This window comes from Onychostoma macrolepis, chromosome 12 (assembly GCF_012432095.1).
Source record: "Onychostoma macrolepis isolate SWU-2019 chromosome 12, ASM1243209v1, whole genome shotgun sequence".
NCBI lineage: Eukaryota > Metazoa > Chordata > Actinopteri > Cypriniformes > Cyprinidae > Onychostoma > Onychostoma macrolepis.
Genome location: NC_081166.1, coordinates 222,501 through 248,406, shown reverse-complemented (window position 1 = coordinate 248,406; position 25,906 = coordinate 222,501). Strand labels below are relative to the sequence as shown.

General features: G+C 39.9%; 1 protein-coding gene across 3 annotated transcripts in view; it reads left to right on the top strand.

The window, feature by feature from the left end:
- Positions 1-574: 574 nt before the first annotated feature.
- Positions 575-25,906, top strand: part of si:zfos-911d5.4 (uncharacterized) — a 25,610-nt gene continuing 278 nt past the window's right edge. The window contains exons 1-7 of one of the 3 annotated variants that reach the window (XM_058793735.1): positions 575-781; positions 1,508-1,647; positions 2,586-2,686; positions 5,468-5,607; positions 10,765-10,993; positions 12,116-12,336; positions 25,343-25,906. The exon at positions 25,343-25,906 is cut by the window's right edge and continues 278 nt beyond it. In XM_058793735.1, the coding sequence (XP_058649718.1) occupies positions 710-781; positions 1,508-1,647; positions 2,586-2,686; positions 5,468-5,607; positions 10,765-10,993; positions 12,116-12,336; positions 25,343-25,510 (1,071 nt within the window). In that variant the 5' untranslated portion in view covers positions 575-709 and the 3' untranslated portion in view covers positions 25,511-25,906. Of the gene's footprint in view, positions 782-869; positions 1,401-1,507; positions 1,648-2,585; positions 2,687-5,467; positions 5,608-10,764; positions 10,994-12,115; positions 12,337-25,342 lie in introns of those variants that run through there. The other 2 variants (XM_058793737.1, XM_058793736.1) reach the window with 2 other exon arrangements.

Sequence of the window (25,906 nt, the reverse complement as noted above, 5' to 3'; positions counted from 1 at the left end):
CACACACACACACACACACACACTCACACACACACACTCACACACACACTCACACGCGCACACACACACACATAATTTTTTTGTGTAAACCGTGATGCATTTTATTTTTCAGGATTCACAGAAATCTTCTGCAACATTAGTCTTTACTGTCTCTTCTGATCAGTTTAATGCATCCTCGATGAATAAAAGCATTCATTTCTAACCCTAAAATAAAAAAAAATGATCCGAATCTTATGAACTCTAGTGTATATAGTTCATGAAATAATGAACATTACGGAGTGTGTAATGAATTACAATTAATGGTATCATAAGTAAAACTATGATTATGAAGCAGCTATGATCATCTAATAGTTAAATCGAGAAAACATTCACAGTTGCGGCAGAATATTGTCCTCATCCGAAGAACAATGAAGAAATCATTAATATTGTTCTAGAATTGTCCTTAATTAGCGACAATTCGGAACAATCAAGGTAATAATTAGAAAGAGAGCCTATCTAAATGAGTCGCTTGTGTGTGGTGTTCTGACAGCAGTGTGTTTATGGTGTGAGTTTGTGTTTATCATCATATGAGTGACGTTTCTCTCTGATAGCGGAGCACAAAGGAATCAGAATAATTGACTCTGTTCACTGATTGCAGCAATATTAAATCCTGTACGGAGGCTTTGTGCGGGAATTCGGCTGATATTGCTTCGGCTTCGCCTTCATTTGTATGTGTTCCAGCTCTTTGTTGCGCGTTATTGCGGCGGCGCCGGTATCTCCGCCATCAGCCGCTGAAGTGCAGGTCAGTGCGGGCGGCGCGCGACGCTTTATTGCTCTTTATTGAGTTCATGCTTCCAGCATCAGCTGCGATACGCGTCTGTTTGAGCCCGTTTGTGTCGCTTCTGATTCTTATCGCCGACCGAACCGCTTTGTGTGTATTTACGCTGAAATTAAACATTCTTCATCTCCAAACTAATATCCTCTTTTTTATGCTTGCGCGGCGCCGGAGTGTGTGTGTGTGTGTGTGAACAAAAGTCTGCAGAAACATTCATTTCTGTGTTATTGAGCACCGACGGCTTCAATAACATCGCATTATAAAAGCTGTCTGTGTGTTGGAGCTCTGAAACACGAACATGACGACAGACCCTTCGTTACTGTTAATGAGCGCGCGTGACGTCACGGGGCGCTCCACGTGTCGCTTGTTTACAGTGAGTCTGAGGAGCAGAGATTGTGAAACTGTTCCTGGATTGAGTTTCACTGCTGCTCTTCATATTTAGATCTTCATCAGAGTCAGTGAGAATCACCAGCACACGGTCAGTATGGCACCAGCTCGCATGTTACTAACCCTGACTAACACTAGTACTGGACAACCCTAACCCCAGCATCAGCTGATGTGTTGCTCCATCAGATCTGTGCTGAAGGTCAGCCGTCTGGAGACGAGAAGCCGTTCGCTTCTGATCATTTCCGTGTTTGGAGTGGTTCATCAGTGTTTTCTGATTCTCCTGTGTGTGTTTCTCCTCATATTCAGATATTAGACAGAAGAATGTTCCAGATGGTTCAGTTCTTAGTTCCCTCGGGGCCCAAGAGACCCAGTAACATCAGCCTATCTCCCCCGACCGGACAGAACCGGACTCAGACCGCTTCCAATGAGTTTCTACAACACGTCCGGTGAGGAGCCAACCTGTGTGTGTGTGTGTGTATATATAAATTCATATAGAAAGGAGTGATTTTAAATTGTAATAATATGTGACCCTGGAGTCATATGAACGGAACTGAGCTGGACGATGACATCACTGAATTCAATGGTGAACTGCCTTTAGCTGAAAATTGAGTGTTTAATATTGTCCTTCTGCTTTACCGACACACTATTTTCCTGTTTGATACTGTAAAGCTGCTTTGACACAATCTGTATTGTTAAAAGCGCTGTATAAATAAAGATGACTTTACCTTACCTGCAGCACAGAAGCAGTCATAAGCAGCAGCTATATTTGCAGCAATAGCCAACAATACATTGTATGGGTCAAAATTATACATTTTACTTTTATGCCAAAAATCATTAGGATATTAAGATCATGTTCCATGAAGATATTTTGTAAATTTCCTACCGTAAATATATCAAAACTTCATTTGAACAACTTTAAAGCTGATTTTCTCAATATTTAGATTTTTTTGCTCCCTCAGATTCCAGATTTTCAGATAGTTGTATCTCAGACAAATATTGTCCAACAAACCATACATCAATGGAAAGATTATTTATTCAGATTTTTCACAAAATTTAAAAAAATTGACCCTTTATGACTGGTTTTGTGGTGCAGGGTCACATATTTCACAGTATTACTGTTTGTACTGTAGTTTCTATGTATTTTGTAATCTATGTAACTGGATTGTTTTCTTTGTTCAAATGGAGGTGTTTAAAGTGCCTTGTCAATCACAGCTGTCAGGCTCCGCCCCTTCCCTGCAGTATGTTGAGCAACAGGGGGGTGATTTAGCAGGGAATGTTTTGACAGGTTAACATTAGAGGACTACAGACAGCAGTGAGTCTAAACGAGCCCCAGACGGCCCATGATCCGGCTCAAACGGTCTGTCCATGTTATCGATTCGCACAGGAGAGTCAGCGGTCTGAAACAGCAGGACGTGTTTTATAACCTGCGTGTCCCAGACCAGTGTCAGAGCGACAGAGACGAGATCAACCTGCTGCTGCTCACAGGTGCGGCGCACAAACACACCTGTGTGAGCACAAGCCCAGCAAAACACTCTTTATTTCAGTTCACTTCCATAATGTACTTAAAGCAATCTAGTTTCACTAAAAATGATTCTTTAGTACTTCTTAAGATAAACTTAAGATCATCTAAGTCTACTTAACTGTGCTGTTTTGGGACACCATGAATATGAACTAAAATGTGCTTTTAACATAATTTCTCTGTAATTAAGAAACGCATTTAGTTACCACTTGCAGTACAACTGAAACCATCTTTCATACACTTAAATATACTCATCATACATGGAAAATACACTTATGAATGATTTGAAACATAAGAATCATTTATTATGAATATACACAAAATGTATTTATAATGTATTGCCCACATGTTTTTATAGATTAAATAATTCATTTCAAATGTATTGTATGTTAACATTCCCTCTATATGATATTCTTAACTACATGTTCATGGTGTCTTTAAATAGTACAATCAAGTACACTATTACTGTGTCATTAGTAGCACTTTTTCCACATTAAAAATATAGCACTTCAAGTACTTTATGCTAAAAGTATGCTTACTGTTCAATTGTGACTTTTGGTACACATCTAAACGCATATGAATGAAAAATCCAATCATGTGATATTAGCGCATTTATAGTAGTCTAAGCAGAGTATTTTTCATGAAAATCCAAATAGAACTTAGTGATAGTATTTATAAAAATCCACTGAATTGTTATGGAAAGCGATCGTAGCACACTTTTAAGCAATGCAATTATAAAATACTTCTGGTACTTTATCTGACTGCACTTAAAATCTATTTAAGTGTTAGTGCTAATTAGTGCATTTATATTAAGTGTACTTAAGTAGCACAGTTGTAAGAAAAATGTACTTATAATTATTACATTACTATTATATTTTAAATAAAATCAATTTAATTTAAACTTAGGATAACTATATAAAACTGTACTAACATTGAACTAATTTTTAAATCATTCAAAACACTATTAAATAATACGCTAATAAAAGTCCTCTATATATTTTTGCAGTAGTATACAGGTGCATCTAAAACAATTAGAATATCGTGAAAAAGTTCATTTTTTTTCTATAACTTATTTCAAAAAGTGAAACTTTCTTATATTCCAGATTCATTACATGTAAAGTAAAACATTTCAACAGTTTTTTGTTTTAATTTTGATGATTAGAGCTTACAGCTTACATCCAGTATCTCAAAATATTAGAATATTTACATTTGAGTTTGAATTAATGACCATCCCTACAGTATAAATTCTGGGTATCTCTTGTTCTTTGAAACCACAATAATGGAGAAGACTGCTGACTTGGCAATGATCCAGAAGACGAACATTGACACCCTCCACAAAGAGGGTAAGTCACAGAAGGTCATTACTGAAAGGTGTTGCTGTTTACAGAGTGCTGTATCAAAGCATATTAAATGCAAAGTTGACTGGAAGGAAGAATTTGGGTAGCAAAAGGTGCACAAGCAACAGGGATGACCGCAAGCTTGAGAATACAGTCAAGCAAAGCTGATTCAAACACTTGTGAGAGCTTCACAAGGAGAGAACTGAAGCTGGAGTCAGTGCATCAAGAGTCACCACGCTCAGACGTCTTCAGGAAAAGGGCTGCCAAGCCACTTCTGAACCAGAGACAACGTCAGAAGCATCTTACCTGGGCTGTGGAGAAAAATAACTGGACTGTTGCTCAGTGGTCCAAAGTCCTCTTTTCAGATAAAAGTAAATTTTACATTTCATTTGGAAATCAAGGTCCCAGAGTCTGAAGGAAGAGTGGAGAGGCACAGAATCCATGTTGCTTGAAGTCCAGTGTGAAGTTTCTGAAGTCAGTGATGATTTGGGTGCCGTGACGTCTGCTGGTGTTGCTCCATTGTGTTTTATCAAGTCCAAAGTCAATGCAGCCGTCTACCAGGAGATTTTGGAGCACTTTATGCTTCCTTCTGCTGACAAGCTTTATGGAGATGCTGATTTCCTTTTCCAGCAGGACTTTAGCACCTGCTACAGTGAAAAAAACACTTCCAAGTGGTTTGCTGACCATGATATTACTGTGCTTGATTGGCCAGCTAACAAGCCTGATCTGAAGCCCATATGGAATCGATGGGATATTTTCAAGAGAAAGATGAGAAACCGTGGATCTGAGCTGAAGCTCAATAACGCCTCAGCAGAGCCACAGACTGACCGCTTCCATCACGCCTCACTGATGCTGGAGTCTGTGCTGAAGGACCCCTGACCAAGTATTGAGTGCAGAAATCAACATACTTTAAAGAACTGGAACTATTCTGTTTTGCAAATCCATATTTTGATTGATCTTATGAAATATTCTAACATTTTGAGAGACTGCATTTTTGACTTTCGTAAGCTGTAATCATCAAAATTAAAACACAAAAAACTTTTGAAATGTTTTACTTTACATGTAATGAATCTAGAATATATGAAAGTTTCAGTTTTTGAAAAAAGTTACAGAAAAAAAAGTTTTTCACGATATTCAAATTTTTGGAGATGCACCTGTATTTTATTTCAATGCACTAAAAATCTATTTAAATATCAGTGGTATTTAGTATACTTTTGCAGTTGCACTGAAGTACTACTAAAGTAGAAATATACTTTTAAAAAGTGTATTTATAGTGTATAACTTTTATAATTTTATTTAGGACAAAAAAAAAAAGTACTATAAATTTACTTGCTTGTATTTAAGTATTTTTAAGCGCAATCAAGTACAGTTTATTTGTGTGTGCGTGTGTGTGTGTGCGTGTGTCTCCAGGTCACGGAGTGTTCTGCATCGATCTGAAGACGTGGAGCGGCTCGGTCTCGGTTGCGAGCGAGGCTCAGGTCAGAGCGCAGCAGCAGAACTTCCCCAGCGTCTCCATCGAGCAGCTGCCCGACGCTCTCCAGGCCATTACAGTGAGCAGATACAAAATATCACTCAAATCTCAACTAATATCATCTATCGATTTACCACGGCGACAAAAAGTTTTTGTATGTTTTTGTTTTTTAATTGTTGTGGGATCCATATGCTGTGGTGGTCGAGAGAGCTCAATGCACTGCAATTTAAGAGAACACATGCAAATAGAAAAAGCTCCAGCAAACTGATCAGTTTGACAGCGCATGTGCTGGAAATACTCACAACACAACCAAACACAGAAATGAGCTGCAAGTAGCACAGACCACAACCGGGGACCCCAACAATGCTTACGAAAATTGGTTTTATTATAGTAAAAGTATAGTAACCATGTTTTCTTTCTTTTTTTCTTTTTTTGCATATTGATTACCCTTTATATAACCACAATTGTACATACCATGGTTAAACTGTGGTTAGTGTTTTTAATTTACCATGGTTTAACTATAGCATTAACTATGCATTAATGCTATTAACTATACTGTTTATTATTTGTATTTATTTTTATATAATTGTAGTACTCTCTTGCCTTAACAGTAATGAGAGAGCGATACAAGAGTTAGTGGTTGTCCAAGCGGTCCTCTTTGTTGTCTTTAATAAACATTTTAAATCACAGTAGTCATACTAACCCTAAAAAGGGCAAACCCATAAAGGGACATCAGAAAATTAATTTATTGCTATTTTCTGTCTTATTGGGACTCAAATAATACAATTTCATGATTTTTTCAAAACTTGACTCTTATTTTTGATTTTAATATTTGTATCCCCAGGATACGTCGCCCCTTCGGAGTATAAATTCACTGAAAACAGAACAACAATGTTTATTAATGCTTGTTACAACATGAAAGTAATTCCTGAACGCTTTGGAATACAGACCTAAGGTTGGTCTCTTTTTAAAGAAGACATAGCAGATTATTGCTGAAGTGAAAGCATTTTAAAAAAAGAAAGTATAAAAAAAGTTATAAAAGTTAAAGTTTACAGTAAAGATAATGTAGTATACTAATTGTTTTTAATTTTATATAAAATAAATATTTTATAAAATATGTTGCACTCTAAAATTGTTATAAAATCAAAGCCATATGTCTAACCAATTTATGTTCCAAATTTGAAGTTGATATCTCAAAAATTGTGGTTCCTGTGAGATTTTGTTTGGGCACTATACCAAAAATAACCTCTGAGTTACACCCAAACTCTATTGAATTTTTCTGATGCAGTTTTCTGTCACAATATCACTTCTAATACAACAGTTACCAAATATGGAACCTTGACTGTCAGACCTTTCCAACGATATCTGTTTTGTCAAAAAAGATTTGAGTCTATATATATGTTTTTATATCTTGATTTATGCTCCTAAAAGGGTGACGTATCTCCTAAGATACAAACATTTAGAGACCGATTACAAAAAATGTAAGCATTTAATTCATAAAATTTCAATGTAAACCTAAAAAGTTAATGCTGAACAAAAGCTTTTTAAACAGGTAAGTCCCCTCCAACATGTGTAAATATGTGAACAGATCAGCATTTATCAAGAGGGTGAGTAGATTTCCCTCTACAGGCGGCCATGCAGTTTTAAACGCTTTCTGTGCGCTAAACAAAGAATGTAGAAACAAAAGTTATCTCATCTAAATATTCACAACAAGCACCCTTTCAAAATGAATCAAAGAAATAAGACCTACACTTTCACTGCTTCTCTCCACAGCTTCTCAAATGTCTGTATCCCCAGAATACGTTGCCCCTTTTAGGATTAAATCAAATAACAGTAAATAAATAAATAACCATATATACAAAAATGTTTTAATTCTTCTACACATCTGGATTTACTCCATAAATATTATATTATAAATATCTCAGATCAACGTCTGGTAAGTATTTCAGGTAAGCGATACAAGTAATACACAAATGACTAAAAGAGTTTCTTACTGCACAAATGATCAATTGAAACAAATTATTTGAACATTGAAGCATGTAAATTATATTCAGTTTGGCCTGAAATTTAATACATTTAATTAACCTTAACAGTAAATGAGAGACTGTGGATTGTAAGAGATTGCGGGTCACATGAACATACTGTATTTTTTATATTTATTTCAACAAATGACAAGCAAAATCAAACCCCTTGGAGCTTGTGAACAGTTTTGTAGCATTTTAAAATGCTGGTTTAATGTACTAAGACAGTGATGCAAAAAGATATGCAGATGAGCCCAGAATATATTAACGCAACGTGTTTAAACGTTAAGCCTTTTCCTCCCTTTAGAAAACCGTAATGAAGAAAACGCTTATGTTGAGTTGAGTTTATTTGACACAAAAAGTAGCAATTCACTGTTACAACCTTCTTGTCAAGGATAACACAATAAAGTTACTGTAACTTATTTCCATTGTGGTCCTTGCTTTAAAAAGAGAGAAGAAAATCCTAGTCAAAAAAAATCCGCTCACTCCCATAAAATAACAAACAGATCAACATTTCCTTATACATTCCTTATGGATTAAGACTTATGGATTTTGGGCTCATCTGTTTTTCTGCACATAGTAAGCTTTATTAGTAAGGTTAGGGTTAAATGCTTAACCTGTAATGAAATGTGTTGTGTTCACATTTTGAGCTTATATGCGTATCTGCACGTAGTTTGTGCTTTACAACTTTGTCTTTATCGCTGTCTTGGTACATTAAGCCACATGAAGCGTTATTCGTGTTCAGCGTTTTAGAAAGTCCCTGTTCAAGTTCTGCTAATTCACAAGCCGAGAGAGAGTCATACACGCAAAGAAGGTCATGTTAATTATTAAACCAAACAAAATCAAAACTTTCAAAAACACCCAGCAATGTGATTCTTTTATTGAGTGACAGGCAGTGGGTTTTATCAGTGACATTATTAATAGATTTAATCTCCGGCGTCTTCTAGTCATCTCCACGATCTGCTTCCCTTGATGTTTTTACACATAGAAAGGGTGAAAAACATACTGTATTATCCAGTTTTCTCTCAGAAGGATGATCTGCGTTACTGTTGCAATTATCGATGCAGCATGATTTACATACAATGGTGACATTTTTCACAATCACGACAAAAAATCTAAATACTGCCTTAAGCTCAATAGCAGAAGGACAGCACTATCCTGCAAGTATGGAGGATAAACGTGTGTGTGTGTGTGTGTGTGTGTATATATATATATATATATACTGTACATCCCCCTGAGAAACAATTACCTTCTGAATAGGGCTTAGCTTGCTCTATTATTTTTCTTTTCTATCTGTTTTTTTTATTTATTTATTATATAATAAAAAAACAAAAACCTTGCTACATGTACTGCATTAAGCTAACTGAGAATTGTTATAGCACTTGCATATTGCTCTTTTGTTGATTTTGATTGTGTCATGGTGCACACAGCAGGAAGGAACGAGGAACACGGAGACAAGGAGTAACTTCAAAATAATAGTCTTTAATGTAGACAAGGCAGGGAAAGACAAGGCAGGGCTGACACACAGGAACACCGGGGAGTAACGAGTAGACCAGACAAACACTAACTGAACAGACAGGACTATAAATACACAGGATAATCATAGATAATAAGACAAACACAGCTGGACAAGAATTAACTGATAATCACACTTAAGGACAGGAACAGGAAAAAACCATACATGGAAACATGAGGGCGGGAAACACAAGACACACGACAGAGGACTGACATGACTCCCCCCTCCCGGAAGGCGCGTCCCGCGCCGTAACAGTACCACCGGGGGAGGGGGCATTCTGGAGGCCCCTCAGGACAGACATGGACAGGAAGACAGGACGGGGACCTCCAGAGTGTAACAGACAGATCGGGCCACCATGGCGGATCTGGGAGCTCTGGAGGCCATGGCAGGTGGTCTTTGTAGCCGTGGCCTCGGTCCACTCGGCCCGGCCACTGCAGCCGGAACTCTTCTACCCCCAAAAAATTCCATGGGGCAGCTAGGGGGTATCAGGAGCACTCCAGGGCTAAACAGACAGAACAGGACAGTCCACAGGAGCAGGAAGCCCTCCGTGGGCAAGCTCGGAATTTGAGGTCCTTTCTCAGGGTGATCTCAGGAACCGCTTCCACATCTGCGACAGGAGGGACAGGCGGCTGGGAATGGCCTCCGCGGCCACGACTAGAGGAGCTGTCTGCCCTCGACCAGTCTCCGTGGACAAGACTTGACTGGGTTAAAACTGCTCCTGTGGACACAACAAGACTTAAAACCATGTTTCCTAGGACATGACACGGCACTCCTGGCCGTGATTTGTGGACTTGATCCACCGGACCTGGGAACGGCATCAGCGGTGGCCGGCGGGCTTGAGTCAGCGGCTTGCCACATGCACTTCAGGCAGGCTTGCATGAGCTGCGGCCGGCGGCGTGATTTTCCTGCAAACGGCAGGCTTGAGGGAGCCGCGGACGGCATCATTGATATCCCCGCAGGCGGCGGTGGACTCGCAGCGATCCCGCCGAACTCCCACGCTGACTTGCAGTGGGCTAAGGCGGGATGACGAGCGGCGACTTCCATGCCGCGGGACACACCAACAGGAACAAAACTTTAAAGAACGAACAAAATAAAATGAGGTGGAGGGTCTGGTCGGCTGTTACGGTGCACACAGCAGGAAGGAACGAGGAACACGGAGACGAGGAGTAACTTCAAAATAATAGTCTTTAATGTAGACAAGGCAGCGTTGACACACAGGAACACCGGGGAGTAACGAGTAGACCAGACAAACACTAACTGAACAGACAGGACTATAAATACACAGGATAATCATAGATAATAAGACAAACACAGCTGGACAAGAATTAACTGATAATCACACTTAACAAGGACAGAACAGGAAAAACCATACATGGAAACATGAGGGCGGGAAACACAAGACACACGACAGAGGACTGACAGATTGCCTCCATTGTCCTCATTTGTAAGTCGCTTTGGATAAAAGCATCTGCTAAATGACTAAATTTAAATGTAAACAGAACAGTTTCCCAGAACTCAACGCGGCTTGACGTCAGCTTCTCATTCTCTATATAAACATGTAAATAGAAATAGATATACATAGATGCAAAACAAAATATATACAAATAATTTTATATTTTTGTTACCCAAACTCTATGCAGGGTGGTCACATAATAATCATCAGCGGATGATGTGAATCTGCTGGTGTTTGTGTCTGCAGGTGAAAACCAGCAACCTGCACAGTCACATGAAGCGCTGTGGGCTGAACCTCCGGCCCAATCTCTTCATTCCCAGAGTGCTGTTCCTGTCTGCAGACTGTGTGCTGAGCGAGGATCTGCTGCAGACGGAGCAGCTGCTGTCCTGCGCAGACGTGGAGCCGTTCCTGCGCTCGCTGCGTGAGGGATACGTGTCCTGGCTCTCCGACGCCTTCACGCCGTCCTGGATCTCAGGTGGGGGGGGTTCTGCTCCGGTTCACCTGCAGCACATTACAGAAAGATCCTAACTTTAAAATCTTATCTGTTTGGTAACCATGGTCATTTCAGTTGGGACCACATTTAGGACAAAAGCTATTACAGAACAGCATTATCTTAACTACAGAGAGGAGGGTATTACAGAAACCTCCTAACTTGACAAAAAATCCTAAAAACTGTCTTAACTTTAGGACAACCCCACAGCTGTCCTAACTTCAAAATTATTTGAAAGCTAACGGAAAAAATATGCTTACATGTATTAATAATTGAAAATGAAGAACGGAGATGTTTAATGGTAGAAAGACATTTTCGGCAACTCTTGCCCACTCTTCCCAGGTTAAAAAGGTTCACTTCCATAATGTACTTAAAGTGCTCTATTTTCGCACACAAATTTTTTACTTAATATTCTAAAAATGATCCTTTAGTACTCCTTAAGATAAACTTAAGGTCATCTAAGTGTACTCAACTGTGCTATTTTGGGACACCATGAATATGAACTAAAATGTGCTTTTAACATACTATCTGTGTATTAAAAATGTATTTAGTCAGCACTTGTAGTGCACTTGAGTGTACTAGTGTATGAAAGATGGGTTCAAGTGTACTACAAGTGTTAACTAAATACATTTTTAATACACAGATAGTATGTTAAAAGCACATTTTAGTTTACATAAGTGTAGATATCACTTAGATGATCTTAAGTTTATCTTAAGAAGTACTAAAGAAATATTTTTAGTATATTAAGTAATATTTTTTTCACCTGGGTTTGTCTTCGTGAGTGAGCGTAGCTGAAAACTTAAATAGTATCGGCTTTTCAAAGTTTCAATTTCTGTGGCACTGAAAAGCGTTTTTTTTAAAAATGATTTTGTTTACCTCATCAGCAGCTTGCAGTGTTGGTTGCTTGGTAACAGACCTGAGTGAGAGTGGATTGTTGCAGAACTTGATGCAATTTAAGATTTCTTGAGATGAGATACGGTTTTGTAAGATAGGATAAGAATCCCAAATCAAGTTAAGATTTGCTTCTGTAATACGAATTTGCAAAAAATCTTAATTTAATGTACCATATCTTAAGACCTAAGATAAGCAAGCTTCTGTGATCCGCAGGTCACCTGTCGTACGGTCAGATGCGGGCGGTGCGGGAGCGGCTGGAGCTCTTGGGCACCTGGGACGTGCTGCAGATGAGCAGCGGTCAGGAGCTCGCTGGGGACTTCCAGGGCTGCCAGCATCTCGCTCTCAACCGACAGGAAACAGAGCTGCTGGAGTTCAGCAGAACAGGAAGTGTGATCACAGACACGCTGTGGAGCCTGCTGGGACACACGCCGCAGGTGACACGCAACACACGTGATCACACACACACACGTGTTTGTTTTTGTGAACTGTGGGGACATCCCATAGGCGTAATGGTTTTTATACTGTACTTACTGTATGTGCTATTGTCCTACACCAACCCTACACCTAAACCTACCCCTTACAGGAGACTACAGGCATTTTTACTTTCTCAAAAAAAACTCATTCTGTGTGATTTATAAGCGTTTTGAAAAGTGGGGACATGGAGTAATGTCCTCATAAATCACCTTCTCCTTGTACCCTTGTCATTATACACATTTGTGTCCTCATACAGTGGGGCAAAAAAGTATTTAGTCAGCCACCAATTGTGCAAGTTCTCCCACTTAAAAAGATGAGAGAGGACTGTAATGTTCATCATAGGTATACCTCAACTATGAGAGACAAAATGAGGAAAAAAATCCAGAAAATCACATTGTAGGATTTTTAAAGAATTTATTTGCAAATTATGGTGGAAAATAAGTATTTGGTCAATAACAAAATTTCATCTCAATACTTTGTTATATACCCTTTGTTGGCAATGACAGAAGTCTTCACAAGGTTTTCACACACTGTTGCTGGTATTTTGGCCCATTCCTCCATGCAGATCTCCTCTAGAGCAGTAATGTTTTGGGGCTGTCGCTGGGCAACACGGACTCCAAAGATTTTCGATGGGGTTGAGATCTGGAGACTGGCTCGCCACTCCAGGACCTTGAAATGCTTCTTACGAAGCCACTCCTTCGTTGCCAGGCGGTGTGTTTGGGATCATTGTCATGCTGAAAGACCCAGCCACGTTTCATCTTCAATGCCCTTGCTGATGGAAGGAGGTTTTCACTCAAAATCTCACGATACATGGCCCCATTCATTCTTTCTTTTACACGGATCAGTCGTCCTGGTCCCTTTGCAGAAAAACAGCCCCAAAGCATGATGTTTCCACCCCCATGCTTCACAGTAGGTATCCTGTTCTTTGGATGCAACTCAGCATTCTTTCTCCTCCAAACACGACAAGTTGAGTTTTTACCAAAAAGTTCTATTTTGGTTTCATCTGACCATATGACATTCTCCCAATCCTCTTCTGGATCATCCAGATGCTCTCTAGCAAACTTCAGACGGGCCGGACATGCACTGGCTTAAGCAGGGGGACACGTCTGGCGCTGCAGGGTTTGAGTCCCTGGCGGCGCAGTGTGTTACTGATGGTAGCCTTTGTTACTTTGGTCCCAGCTCTCTGCAGGTCATTCACTAGGTCCCCCGTGTGGTTCTGGGATTTTTGCTCACAGTTCTTGTGATCATTTTGACCCCACGGGTGAGATCTTGCGTGGAGCCCCAGATCGAGGAGATTATCAGTGGTCTTGTATGTCTTCCATTTTCTAATAATTGCTCCCACAGTTGATTTCTTCACACCAAGCTGCTTACCTATTGCAGATTCAGTCTTCCCAGCCTGGTGCAGGTCTACAATTGTGTTTCTGGTGTCCTTTGACAGCTCTTTGGTCTTGGCCATGGTGGAGTTTGGAGTTGGACTGTTTGAGGTTGTGGACAGGTGTCTTTTATACTGATAACGAGTTCAAACAGATGCCATTAATACAGGTAACGAGTGGAGGACAGAGGAGCCTCTTAAAGAATGATCTTCCCACCCATATTCGGAGTACTGGATCCCTGTCAATCTTCAAGCAACAGCTGAAAACTCATCTCTTTCGACACTACTTGACTTCAACCTACACATAAAAAAAAAAAAAAAAAAAAAAAAATCCTTCTCCTTACTTATTCCTTCCCTTGCTAGCTTGTACTTATTTAAACAATGCCTGAGACTTGGTGTTACAAGCACTTCCTTTGTCGAATTGCCTCTTCAAGATGAATCGCTTCATGTGTTCCCCAAATTGTAAGTCGCTTTGGATAAAAGCGTCTGCAAAATGACTAAATGTAAATGTAAATGTAAATGTAAAGAAGAAGTTACAGGTCTGTGAGAGCCAGAAATCTTGCTTGTTTGTAGGTGACCAAATACTTATTTTACCGAGGAATTTACCAATTAATTCTTTAAAAATCCTACAATGTGATTTTCTGGATTTTTTTTCTCATTTTGTCTCTCATAGTTGAGGTATACCTATGATGAAAATTACAGGCCTCTCTCATCTTTTTAAGTGGGAGAACTTGCACAATTGGTGGCTGACTAAATACTTTTTTGCCCCACTGTATGTCACAAAAACACACACGCACGCACGCACATGCATACACACATACAGATTTTATTTATTTATTTCGTAAATTAACGTGACTGCTCTAAAATATGAGACAGCAGTGTTTCAGGAGTTTAGGACACAGAATAGGACACATGTTTATTTGATAACTGTTTTATTTTCTATTTGGTTTAATGTATATGCTTTATTTTTTAAGATTTAACTGTTTTTTCCAAGCTATTGTTAGATGCCAGTGTTTTCTGTAATAGATATGCAAAGATTTGATTTCAAAAACAGTGTCGTGGCTATTAAAATTTCTTGTTATGGTTTTAAATCTGTATTTAACCTCAGAGCGATCTCAAAGCAAGTCTGTTTTTGTGCTTTAAAATTAAATTATTATAATCTTAATTCAAGTGATGAAGGATTTCAAAAGTGGTGGTAATCAGTGTTGAGTAATACTGTAAATTTCTAATGTTTTCAACTGTTAATCGTTTTCAAACATGTAAAGTAATCAAATGTAATCAGTTACATGACTTTAATAAAGTAATTAAAATAGTTACACTACTTATTACATTTTAAGTAGGGTAACTTGTAATCTGTAACCTGTTACATTTCCAAAGTACCCTTCCCAACACTGCACGCAGCACATGTGATCACACACACACACACACACACACTTCGGCCGTCACTCACGCTCATGATGGGAAGTGTCTAGCAGTGAACTGAAACTTTTCACATGTGTCTCATGTTAAACAAATTTACTTGTACACAGGGTTTCTGTGGGCCTCAAAGTCTTAAATCCTACCTTAAAAAGTTATTAAATCAGAGAAGAAAGTCTTAAAGTCATGGCATTAAATGTTGCACACACTGCAAAACATGAATATCTTCCTCCGTATTTTGTCTTGTTTTACTAATATCTAAGCATCCGTAAATCAAGATACAGTGGGGCAAAAAAGTATTTATTCAGCCACCAATTGTGCAAGTTCTCCCACTTAAAAAGATGAGAGAGGCCTGTAATTTTCATCATAGGTATACCTCAACTATGAGAGACAAAATGAGAAAAAAAAATCCAGAAAATCACATTGTAGGATTTTTAAAGAATTAATTGGTAAATTCCTCTGTAAAATAAGTATTTGGTCACCTACAAACAAGCAAGATTTCTGGCTCTCACAGACCTGTAACTTCTTCTTTAAGAGGCTCCTCTGTCCTCCACTCGTTACCTGTATTAATGGCATCTGTTTGAACTCGTTATCAGTATAAAAGACACCTGTCCACAACCTCAAACAGTCCAACTCCAAACTCCACCATGGCCAAGACCAAAGAGCTGTCAAAGGACACCAGAAACACAATTGTAGACCTGCACCAGGCTGGGAAGACTGAATCTGCAATAGGTAAGCAGCTTGGTGTGAAGAAATCAACTGTGGGAGCAATTATTAGAAAATGGAAGACATACAAGACCACTGATAATCTCCCTCGATCTGGGGCTCCACGAAGATCTCACCCGTGGGGTCAAAATGATCACAAGAACTGTGAGCAAAAATCCCAGAACCACACGGGGACCTAGTGAATGACCTGCAGAGAGCTGGGACCAAAGTAACAAAGGCTACCATCAGTAACACACTGCGCCGCCAGGGACTCAAATCCTGCAGTGCCAGACGTGTCCCCTGCTTAAGCCAGTACATGTCCGCCCGTCTGAAGTTTGCTAGAGAGCATTTGGATGATCCAGAAGAGGATTGGGAGAATGTCATATGGTCAGATGAAACCAAAATAGAACTTTTGGTAAAAACTCAACTTGTCGTGTTTGGAGGAGAAAGAATGCTGAGTTGCATCCAAAGAACACCATACCTACTGTGAAGCATGGGGTGGAAACATCATGCTTTGGGGCTGTTTTTCTGCAAAGGGACCAGGACGACTGATCCGTAAACGAAAGAATGAATGGGGCCATGTATCGTGAGATTTTGAGTGAAAACCTCCTTCCATCAGCAAGGGCATTGAAGATGAAACGTGGCTGGGTCTTTCAGCATGACAATGATCCCAAACACACCGCCCGGGCAACGAAGGAGTGGCTTCGTAAGAAGCATTTCAAGGTCCTGGAGTGGCCTAGCCAGTCTCCAGATCTCAACCCCATCGAAAATCTTTGGAGTCCGTGTTGCCCAGCGACAGCCCCAAAACATTACTGCTCTAGAGGAGATCTGCATGGAGGAATGGGCCAAAACACCAGCAACAGTGTGTGAAAACCTTGTGAAGACTTCTGTCATTGCCAACAAAGGGTATATAACAAAGTATTGAGATGAAATTTTGTTATTGACCAAATACTTATTTTCCACCATAATTTGCAAATAAATTCTTTAAAAATCCTACAATGTGATTTTCTGGATTTTTTTCCTCATTTTGTCTCTCATAGTTGAGGTATACCTATGATGAACATTACAGTCCTCTCTCATCTTTTTAAGTGGGAGAACTTGCACAATTGGTGGCTGACTAAATACTTTTTTGCCCCACTGTATATTTACTGGAGATAAAAAATTAAGATATGAAGTCTTGTTTTCTGAGAAATTAAACAAACTTATGTGAATTTATTTTTAACACAAGAACAAATATCTGTCGATGAAGTCAGAAAAATGAACTTATTTCAAATGGAGAACAAGTTTTCATTCTCAATCGACAGATATTTGTTCTTGTTCTGATCATAAATTCACTAAATTCAATTTCTCATCTTGATTCAAGAATCTCTAGACGTTTGCACTGGAAAACAAGACGAAAATACTGAGGAAGAGCTGCATGTTTTGGGCAGTGCGAGATATAGTAAAAGTCATTTCTATATTCTAGTTAATTATAGTTAGCTTTTTTTGTAAAATGAATTAAATGTAATGGAAATCTGTTGGAAGTTGTATTTTCAAACTGTTGCTAAAACATCTCGCTGTGGTTTGTCTAGACATTTACATTTAGAGACCATTGTGATGTATTGCGTTACTTTTAATTTATTCCTTAAATTTTCTTTGATTTAGTCTTAAAATGGTCTTTAAAAAGTCCTAAATTTACCTTCATAAAACCTGAAGAGCTATTTTCATAATACTCATTGTATTGTGACCTTAGTCACATTTTGTGACAATATAAACAATCAGTCTAGTGAGATTTTCTATACATGTATGCAGGAGACATGCTTATATATCCAACTTTATATGAAGCGCTGTGTAATTATATAGATTTTGCAGGTGGAGTTGAACAAGCTCTGGGTAGATCTGCTCTGATTGTGTTTCTCACACGTGTTCATGTGTGTCGGCAGTAGGTGGCACTGCAGTGAATGCTGTGTGTGTGTGTGTGTGTGTGTGTGTGTGTGGGCTTGTTGATTCAGAGACTCTGCTAACATGACATATTTCTCTTATCAGTTTAAAGATAAGAGCGAGAGAGAGCCACAATAACCGCACAATAATCCACAATAACCGCAGATACACACCAGACTGAGATCTCTACATCTCACATGCGTGTGTGATTGAACAAACGCCTCAGATCATGTGTGTGTTGAGGAGAGCGTGATGCTGCTTTACTAAGTGAACAGACCAGAAAACAGCTGAAAAAGCCACAGACACAATGAAAGACGAATCTGAGAAACAGCTGCGGTTCAGAAGATCACCCAGAACACCCTCGGGAACACACTTAAGCAGTTGACTGAATGAAGGAAAGTATGCGATTGTGTTTGTCGAAGCCTCTCTTCTGGTGTTTCTGCACGTAACGCATCTCCATTAAGACACATTAAAGCCGCCGCGGAACAAAAGCGTCTTCATCGGTGTTCCTGTCGTCTCGGGTTCGGTGTGAACGCTGTGTAAAGCGCCGGAGGCTCGCGCTCGTCTGGTGTCACCTTACAAATAAGTGAGGAAATTATTTTCAAATAGTGTTGAAAGGATGGAGCTGTTAAACACTCTGACAGCTGATACTGCGGCCGCCGGATCCCACAGGTCATGTGTTCCTGTGACCTCACGCATCACATGACCCCGAGACGAGCCACTTCTCATATTCCTGTGAACGCTCTTTATGTGTCACATTCACTGATGGGAGCCGATACTTCATAGATTATAACAGTCACACGTGTTCATATCAACTGGCAGAAAAGCTTTTGGGATTCACTAGTTATATTCTTTTGGACCTTTAGGGAGAGAATTCTTAACCCTGCGTGACCTTTGAGCTTCAGAAATCAGACGTCAGGTCTCATCTGTTGATCATTTCTTCTGGTGTGTAAATCATTTCTGCGCTGCTGTCAGTCTGAATGGACTGTTTTACTCGAATTAATTCATGTTGTCAGTGTTAAATGCTCCTCATCTGACCGCTGAGTCCCGAGAGCCACTAAAAAGCCACTTCAGATGCAGCATTTACATGCAATTATCTCCTTACACAATTAACTGCTCTGGGTTAATGAGGGTCTTGCGTGTGTGAGTGTATCGCCGGCCGGAGACGAGCCGAGGCTGTAATCGGTGTTTGTGAAGTTAATGGAAGGGCTGTGAGCGAACGCTGAGACCAGAAACACTTAGACGAGAAAACAGACCATCAACCTTTAACCAGTGACACTCACACTAACTACCATACACTAACTACCACACGGTAACTATCATACACTAACTACCATACACTAACTACCACACGGTAACTATCATACACTAACTACCATACACTAACTACCACACGGTAACTATCATACACTAACTACCATACACTAACCACCACACGCTACACACTAACTACCGTACCCCACTCATTGGCTTTATAGATGTTTTTATATATTTGACATATTAACTGTCCAACATGTGAGTGATGCAAACTCTGTTGCTATGCAGTTGTTAGGGTGTTGTGTGTGTGGTTGCTAGGGCTTTGTCTGTGGTTGTTGGTGTGTTGTTGTTGTTGTTAGGGTGTTGTGTGTGAATAAATGCAGTTTTTTTGGTGTTTCTGCTGTATGTTGTCAGCATGACTCTCTCAGCGCTGACGCTTGTGTTTAACGGCTCTGTAGTGTTTCAGATCTCCAGGGTTTCATCTCTGTATTGAGTCACTGATGGTGAATGTCACAATCGCTCAGAACTGGGCAGCAGTTCTGCAGAGAAACACGCAAACTAAACGAGAGGAGAAGAACAAACACACTCAAAACAGCTGTAACCCAAAATATATATACATATTCAGATATAGATTTTAGACATTCATTTCAAAATATACGCAAAATAACCAAAAATATTACCCTAACATAATGTTAAAATATTTCACATAAGTAATAATTGTTTTTGATAAGCTTATTTCCTATTTATGACTTTTTAAAACATGCTTTCTATCAATTTATATTGTACAAACAATATCAAAAATACACACGAATTCTGCATTTACCCAAAATGTGTTTTAAAGGGGTCATCGGATGGCCATTTTTCACAAGTTGATATGATTCTTTAGGGTCTTACTGAAAAGCCTATAACATACTTTGGTTAAAATTTCTCAATGCTGGTGTAAAAAACACTCTTTTTACCCTGTCAAAATCAGCTCTGTTTTCATCAAGCCGTTTTTAGTGCATGTCGCTTTAAATGCTAATGAGCTTTGCTAACCCCGCCCCTCTCTTCCGTGAGGTGACGAGCAGTATTGTTTACTTCAGCCGCAAAACTGGCTAACATTATTAGGAAAGGCGATTTGCAATGATTAAAAAAAAAACCTTATACTCACTCCTTCTGTTGGTGAGGGTGGATCACGAATGATTCGCGTGAACATAGACGCATTTAGGGGGTTGGGGGGGGTTCATTCCCTTCAGAACCAAACGTAATCCACTGCGTCTTCAGCGGCACTGATGTCGGGAGTAAATTTATTATTACATCCAACAACAAAACACCTCAATCCCTTAATCTGAGACATCTTGTCTTCCCTGCACCGGAGGCGGACAGCTCTCGGCTCTCTCAGGTCTGGCCCACTCCTGCAGAGTTTAGCTCTAACACACCTGAGCATGCTAATCAGAGTCTTCAAGATCATTAGAAATCACAGGTAGGTGAGTTTGATCAGGGTTGGAGCTGAACTCTGCAGCAGATTGGCCCTCCAGCGAAAGATTTGAGGAACCCTGGTCTAAGGTGAGACGGCTTGTCAATCAACTTTTGTGGGAGGGGCCTGTACAGAACTACGTCATTCTGACAGGAATCTCAGAACCGCCTGATTTGAGAGAGAGGATTTTAGAAGAACCACTGGGTGGATTTTTATCATTATAGGATGGATGTACACACACTTCCGACACACATTTGTGTTCAAACAACTCGTAAAGTGAATTTTGCATCCGATGACCCCTTTAAGATTGGAAATGTGTTTTCCTCGAGTACATTTAGACGTTTTAAAGTTAAAATGAAATATATATTCAATGTGAAAATTATATTCCTGAAATGTATGCTCTGAAATATATTTTGTCCAGAAGACAGTGTAGATTCTTGTGATATCTCTATGAAATTTCTACATTAGAATCTCTAGTTAAAATGCACCAAACTGAGTCGAAGCAGGACAGTTTTAAACTCAAACTTCTGTGCGGTTCGACTGTCATGTTTGCAGACGATCAGAGATTGTTCTCGGTTTAACTGCGCTGTGTAATGAGCTCTTGAGCGTAACGACTCGTTAGAAGTGAAATGAAACATGCGGCTCCTCACAAACCCTTCAGAGAGCCGCCGATCCGAATCTCCGTCTGCTTCAACAGCCCTCGACACACACTTCAGAGAATCAAGATGAAGATTTACATAACAGATTCATGCTGGGTGAACATCAAGATAATCACTGTCGATTCTTGTATAATCAAGGTCAGATTATGTTATGCATATTTTGAATATATTGTCTGAAGGAGGACAATTATATCTTTTCACTCTGTTTTGATAGTTAGTTTTTATTGAGCGACGTAGTTGTGGACACATACTATATCACCTATCAGTCTGAAAACTGACCGGTTTGTGTGCGTTTTGCTGATTAACTGGAGCTCTTTATTCATTTAATTGCTGTTAACCACGTCAAATGCTTTTCTTGTAGTTTCAATAGCCTCGGTTTGCGTTTACTGAAGGAACTGAACGGCGTTTCCAGCGTGACTTCAGCTGAAGTTCACTTCATTATGCAGATGGCGGTGCATGATGAGAAGCGTGCGTCTGATTCCACATCGCTTACCGTCTCATCGTGCTTCGCGTTTAGCTGAGGACGTCCGTTTCTAGCCACTCGTGAGTCTGGTAATTGTTTAGGGTAAAGTGGGAAAATGGAAATAACTGTATCCGTGATCACAGGTGGAGAGTCATTTGTTTGGATGTTCAAACAGTTTCTAGTGTCTCTGTTTATAGTCCGTTAAATATAAGGCCATTTTTGAGAGCGCTTCCCAAAATATTCACCGTCAAACCATCGTATAATTGAGTACTCGAGTATAATCAAGTATTTGCCACTGATGCTGTTTTGCCAGAGTCACAGAAAGATGCTTTTTGCAGCCAGCAGGAGTTAACTAACCCGGACTAACCAGCTGGACACTGACCCGTGAGCTTGACCAGTAACAGACAGAGTTTGGGAAACGAGGCACTTTAAATGAATGTCCTCTTCCTAATCGCCAATTAAGTCCGCCACGATCCTTCAATCATGCTGATTGGCTGAACTTTGTTCTCGGATGTGATTAGCGAGATTTTTATCAGAACTTGTGCTTCCATATGTATCTCAAACAGTCTTATCTGCGTTTCCTCGTTCTGCAGCGCCGGACTGTAAATCAGAGCATCTGTTTGGCTTCTGTGGAATTACAGATAAACGGGTTAGTGGACACTTTGGCCCATTGTCTGTTGTTTTGATGATCACGCTTAATAACGCTCGGCATCAATATGGTCTTTAAACCCGATTTGGCTGCTAAATGGAGTTAGTTGTGTGCGTGCGGCTCGTCTAATGCCATTAGGAATGTTTGTGAGGAGCAAATTCAATCAGACGTGAATTGAGCCGAAGAGCCCGGAGTCAATGAGCTTCAGACTGGATCCGTGTGAATGAAGGGAAGCTCATCGTTCAGACCGATCCTGATCGCCGCTGATTCACCGAAGAACAGATTCATGACCTGAGAGAGAAATAATGAGGAAAGAGTGATGTGGATGCTTGTCAGTGTATGGCACGAAACTGATCGATCGTGAGCCTCACCGGCCTAATTGCTAATTGAAAGAAAACGACACCAGATGAGGATTTTCAGCACAGCACAAGGGTTGAAACGTTAAAACACAGTGTTGCGCTTTATACAGTACAATTATATAAAATTACAATACGATGCAACCAAATCTTCCACTCATGCATTTGAATTATCAAAACATCAGATCTAGTGCAATGCAGTTGAATTTTATGCAAACGTTATGTAAACTAAAAATACATAAATAGAACCAGACTGCAATGCTTATGAATAATGTTTCACATCCGCTTTATTTTGTTTACATCTGTAGTATTAAAAAATGTAGCATAAAACATTGTTTTTACAACATAGTTGTCCTGTCTGGGAAGTTACTGATCCGTTTCTGATATGAGCTACAAACAGCCGTCTCGCTGCGAGCGTTACGGATAAACGTGACTGAACACGCCGTCTGAGCGTCAGATACCTCACCTCTTCACCTCATTAACACACGTGAACCTGATCACCGCACTTTCCAGCTTCTGTGGAAAACTCAAGATGTTAGCAAACAACACTGGACCCCTTTGACTTTCATTGTATTGATGATAAACAGACATTTCTCAAAATATCTTCTGTTGTGTCACACACACACACTGAAAAAAGATGTCATTTTCATTCGGATATTGCTAGTAAATTTCACAAGTTTTCTTGTTTCCAGCCAAAAATGTAAATTAAATCAAGAAAGATTTTCTAGACAAGTAAAAATTATATATTTAGCTTGTTTCAAGGAAAAACTCACTTAAATTTGACATTTTAATTTTTACTTGTCTAGAAAATCCTTCATGATTTAAGAATTTTTAGATATTTTGGCTGGAAACAAGACGAAAGTAAGAAAACATGTCACAAGTGAAACTCATAAAATATACTCCGGTAATCTTTGTTTTATTTACAACTTTTTTAAATCCGTGCCGAGACTAAATGATGTCAGAATCAGTCGGTCACACCAGGTTTGAGGGAAATGACATGATTTAATGATTTGAACTGAAGGAGAGCGTGAGCTTTGGGCTTCAGCAGAGGGAACTTTGAAAGCTTGCTGTCTAACATTAGATCGGTTTCACCAGGTTAAAGCCGGTTTGGTGGCTTGAGGTCAGTTTGAGAAACACACAGATGACCGGATCAGAGCGTCGAGGTGTTTGTTCGGGCTCCTGTGACTGAAGCGTGTTTGTCGCTCCTGATGAATGGACTCCAGCATCACGTGTGGATGATGTTGCTGGTGTTCAGGTGTGAGTCCCTGTCCTTCAGCTCCGGACAAACCAGAGACGCTCGTGTTGCTGGATCGTGTGACGGTTCAAACCGAGTTTGATTGATGAAGACGGTCCTTACCTCAGCTTGAGATGATCCTCAGAGTCTGGAGAAGAAGAAATACAGATGAACCAAAGTCTGATCTTACAGAAGCCGTGAAAGGAGCTGACAGCGAACCGTTTCAGATTCTCTTGCTGATTGGTCTTGAAGTTGTCAAAATACATGAATTTATGCACAGTTATTGATTTAGTATTTTTCATCAATGACATCTTCTTCTTTTTTTTTTTTTATGATGTTGAAAAACAGCAGAAAGCCGATGCCATCAGTGCTCAGAATGTTTTTAATCTCAAATTTTGATACTGGAAACATGTCTTAATTTTCCCCATGATATTTAGATGACAGCAGCTCGTCTCAGAAATAACAATGTGCTTGTGTCTCCAGTGAAATCTCGTCCCACAATGCATTTGTGTGTTGAGTGTAATCACCAACCGCCGTGTTGTCATCCTAACCATCAGAAGCATCCCTCTGCCTGCTGCTTTGTTTTCCACATCGTTGCTTTGTATGTAAACATAATAAATGTAAAGCTAATATTATACACCGACACCAAAAAAGGCATGGTTTATGAATCATTTTTACCTTTGAGAGAGAGTCCACAATAGGACTTGTGTATTTCTCGTTTCTGGAGACAGCTAAGGTTTGTTTTTGAAGCTTCTTGAAGTCTTTCCATCAATTTTATGTTCTCACAATGTAGAGTCCAGTTTTGTAACATTGTAAGGCCACATACATTCTCTCTGTCTCACACACACACACACTCTTGTGGGTCTCTTGTCTGTCTGTGGTGTGTGTGTGTGTGTGTGTGTGTGTGTGTGTGTTTTCTGATGTCTGTAACGCTCGTCTGTGGTGTGACGGTGATGTGGAGCTGATCTCTGCCCAGCATCATCATTAACAAACCCTTCACCAATTTACTTCCCCTCAGATGAAAGAATAGACGGCTAGAAAAAACATAATTGAAAAATTGTGGACAGCTAGAATGAAAGAAAATCAAGTCATGAAAAGAGAATGATTTTGATCCGGCGCAGGCTGGAAATAGTCCTTTGAGACGGACGCGTCTATTATCCGTCGTGTGTGAATCTCATTAAACGGCCATTGTGTCGACACACAAACCCGAGACGAGGCCTTCGTGACGACGGAGCGAAACGCTTTTCAAACCCGCCGCGTCTTTGATGCTCATTTGATGTTTTCTGTTGAACTCGTTCATTTGATTCAGCGTTAGTGCATGTGACCGATCGGACCGGGTGAAGGTCAGGGTCGTGACCCCACAGACGCACGCCTGACCGTCAGGATCACACGCTGAGCTTCTGAAAGTCATGTTCTGTGCGTCACGGTTCGTTATAAAGGTTCCTGAGGTTTAATGTGTGTTTGTGCTGATGTGTGCAGGTCACCGTCTCCATGTTTAAGCGAGGAGCGCAGGGGTGGCTGGGTAAACCGCTGATCGCCACGGCAACCATCCCCTCCAGCACACGCGTGATCTTCCGCATCCGAGGAGAAGCGACGGACGCCAGGATCCCGGCCGGAAGCATCCGCTCCGTCACTCTGAGCATCTGAAGCCTTCTTCACTCCGCAATCATTCATTCCATGCGTCTCATCGCTACAGACACGACTCATGTCTTTATCACACGAATGAACAAGAGTTTAAATATTACAAATGTGCTTTATATCTTTTTAATGACGGAAAATGATTTAGTGTAGCTTTAATATTTGATAATTGCTGAGAAATGTTTTCTTTTCTAATCAAACATCAGACTGTATCTTGAGCAGGTTGTGTTTGATCCGAGTCCAGCTTCTGTGTTTCATACTCTTGACCTTTCTAGTAAATCTTCAGGTCATTTATAAAATGTTACTAATGTGACTCTGAACATAGAAAAGGTCCTAGTTGGTATCGTCATACTGATTATGAACATTTCTTGGCCTTGTTAGTGAGGATGTTCAGATGATGAAGAT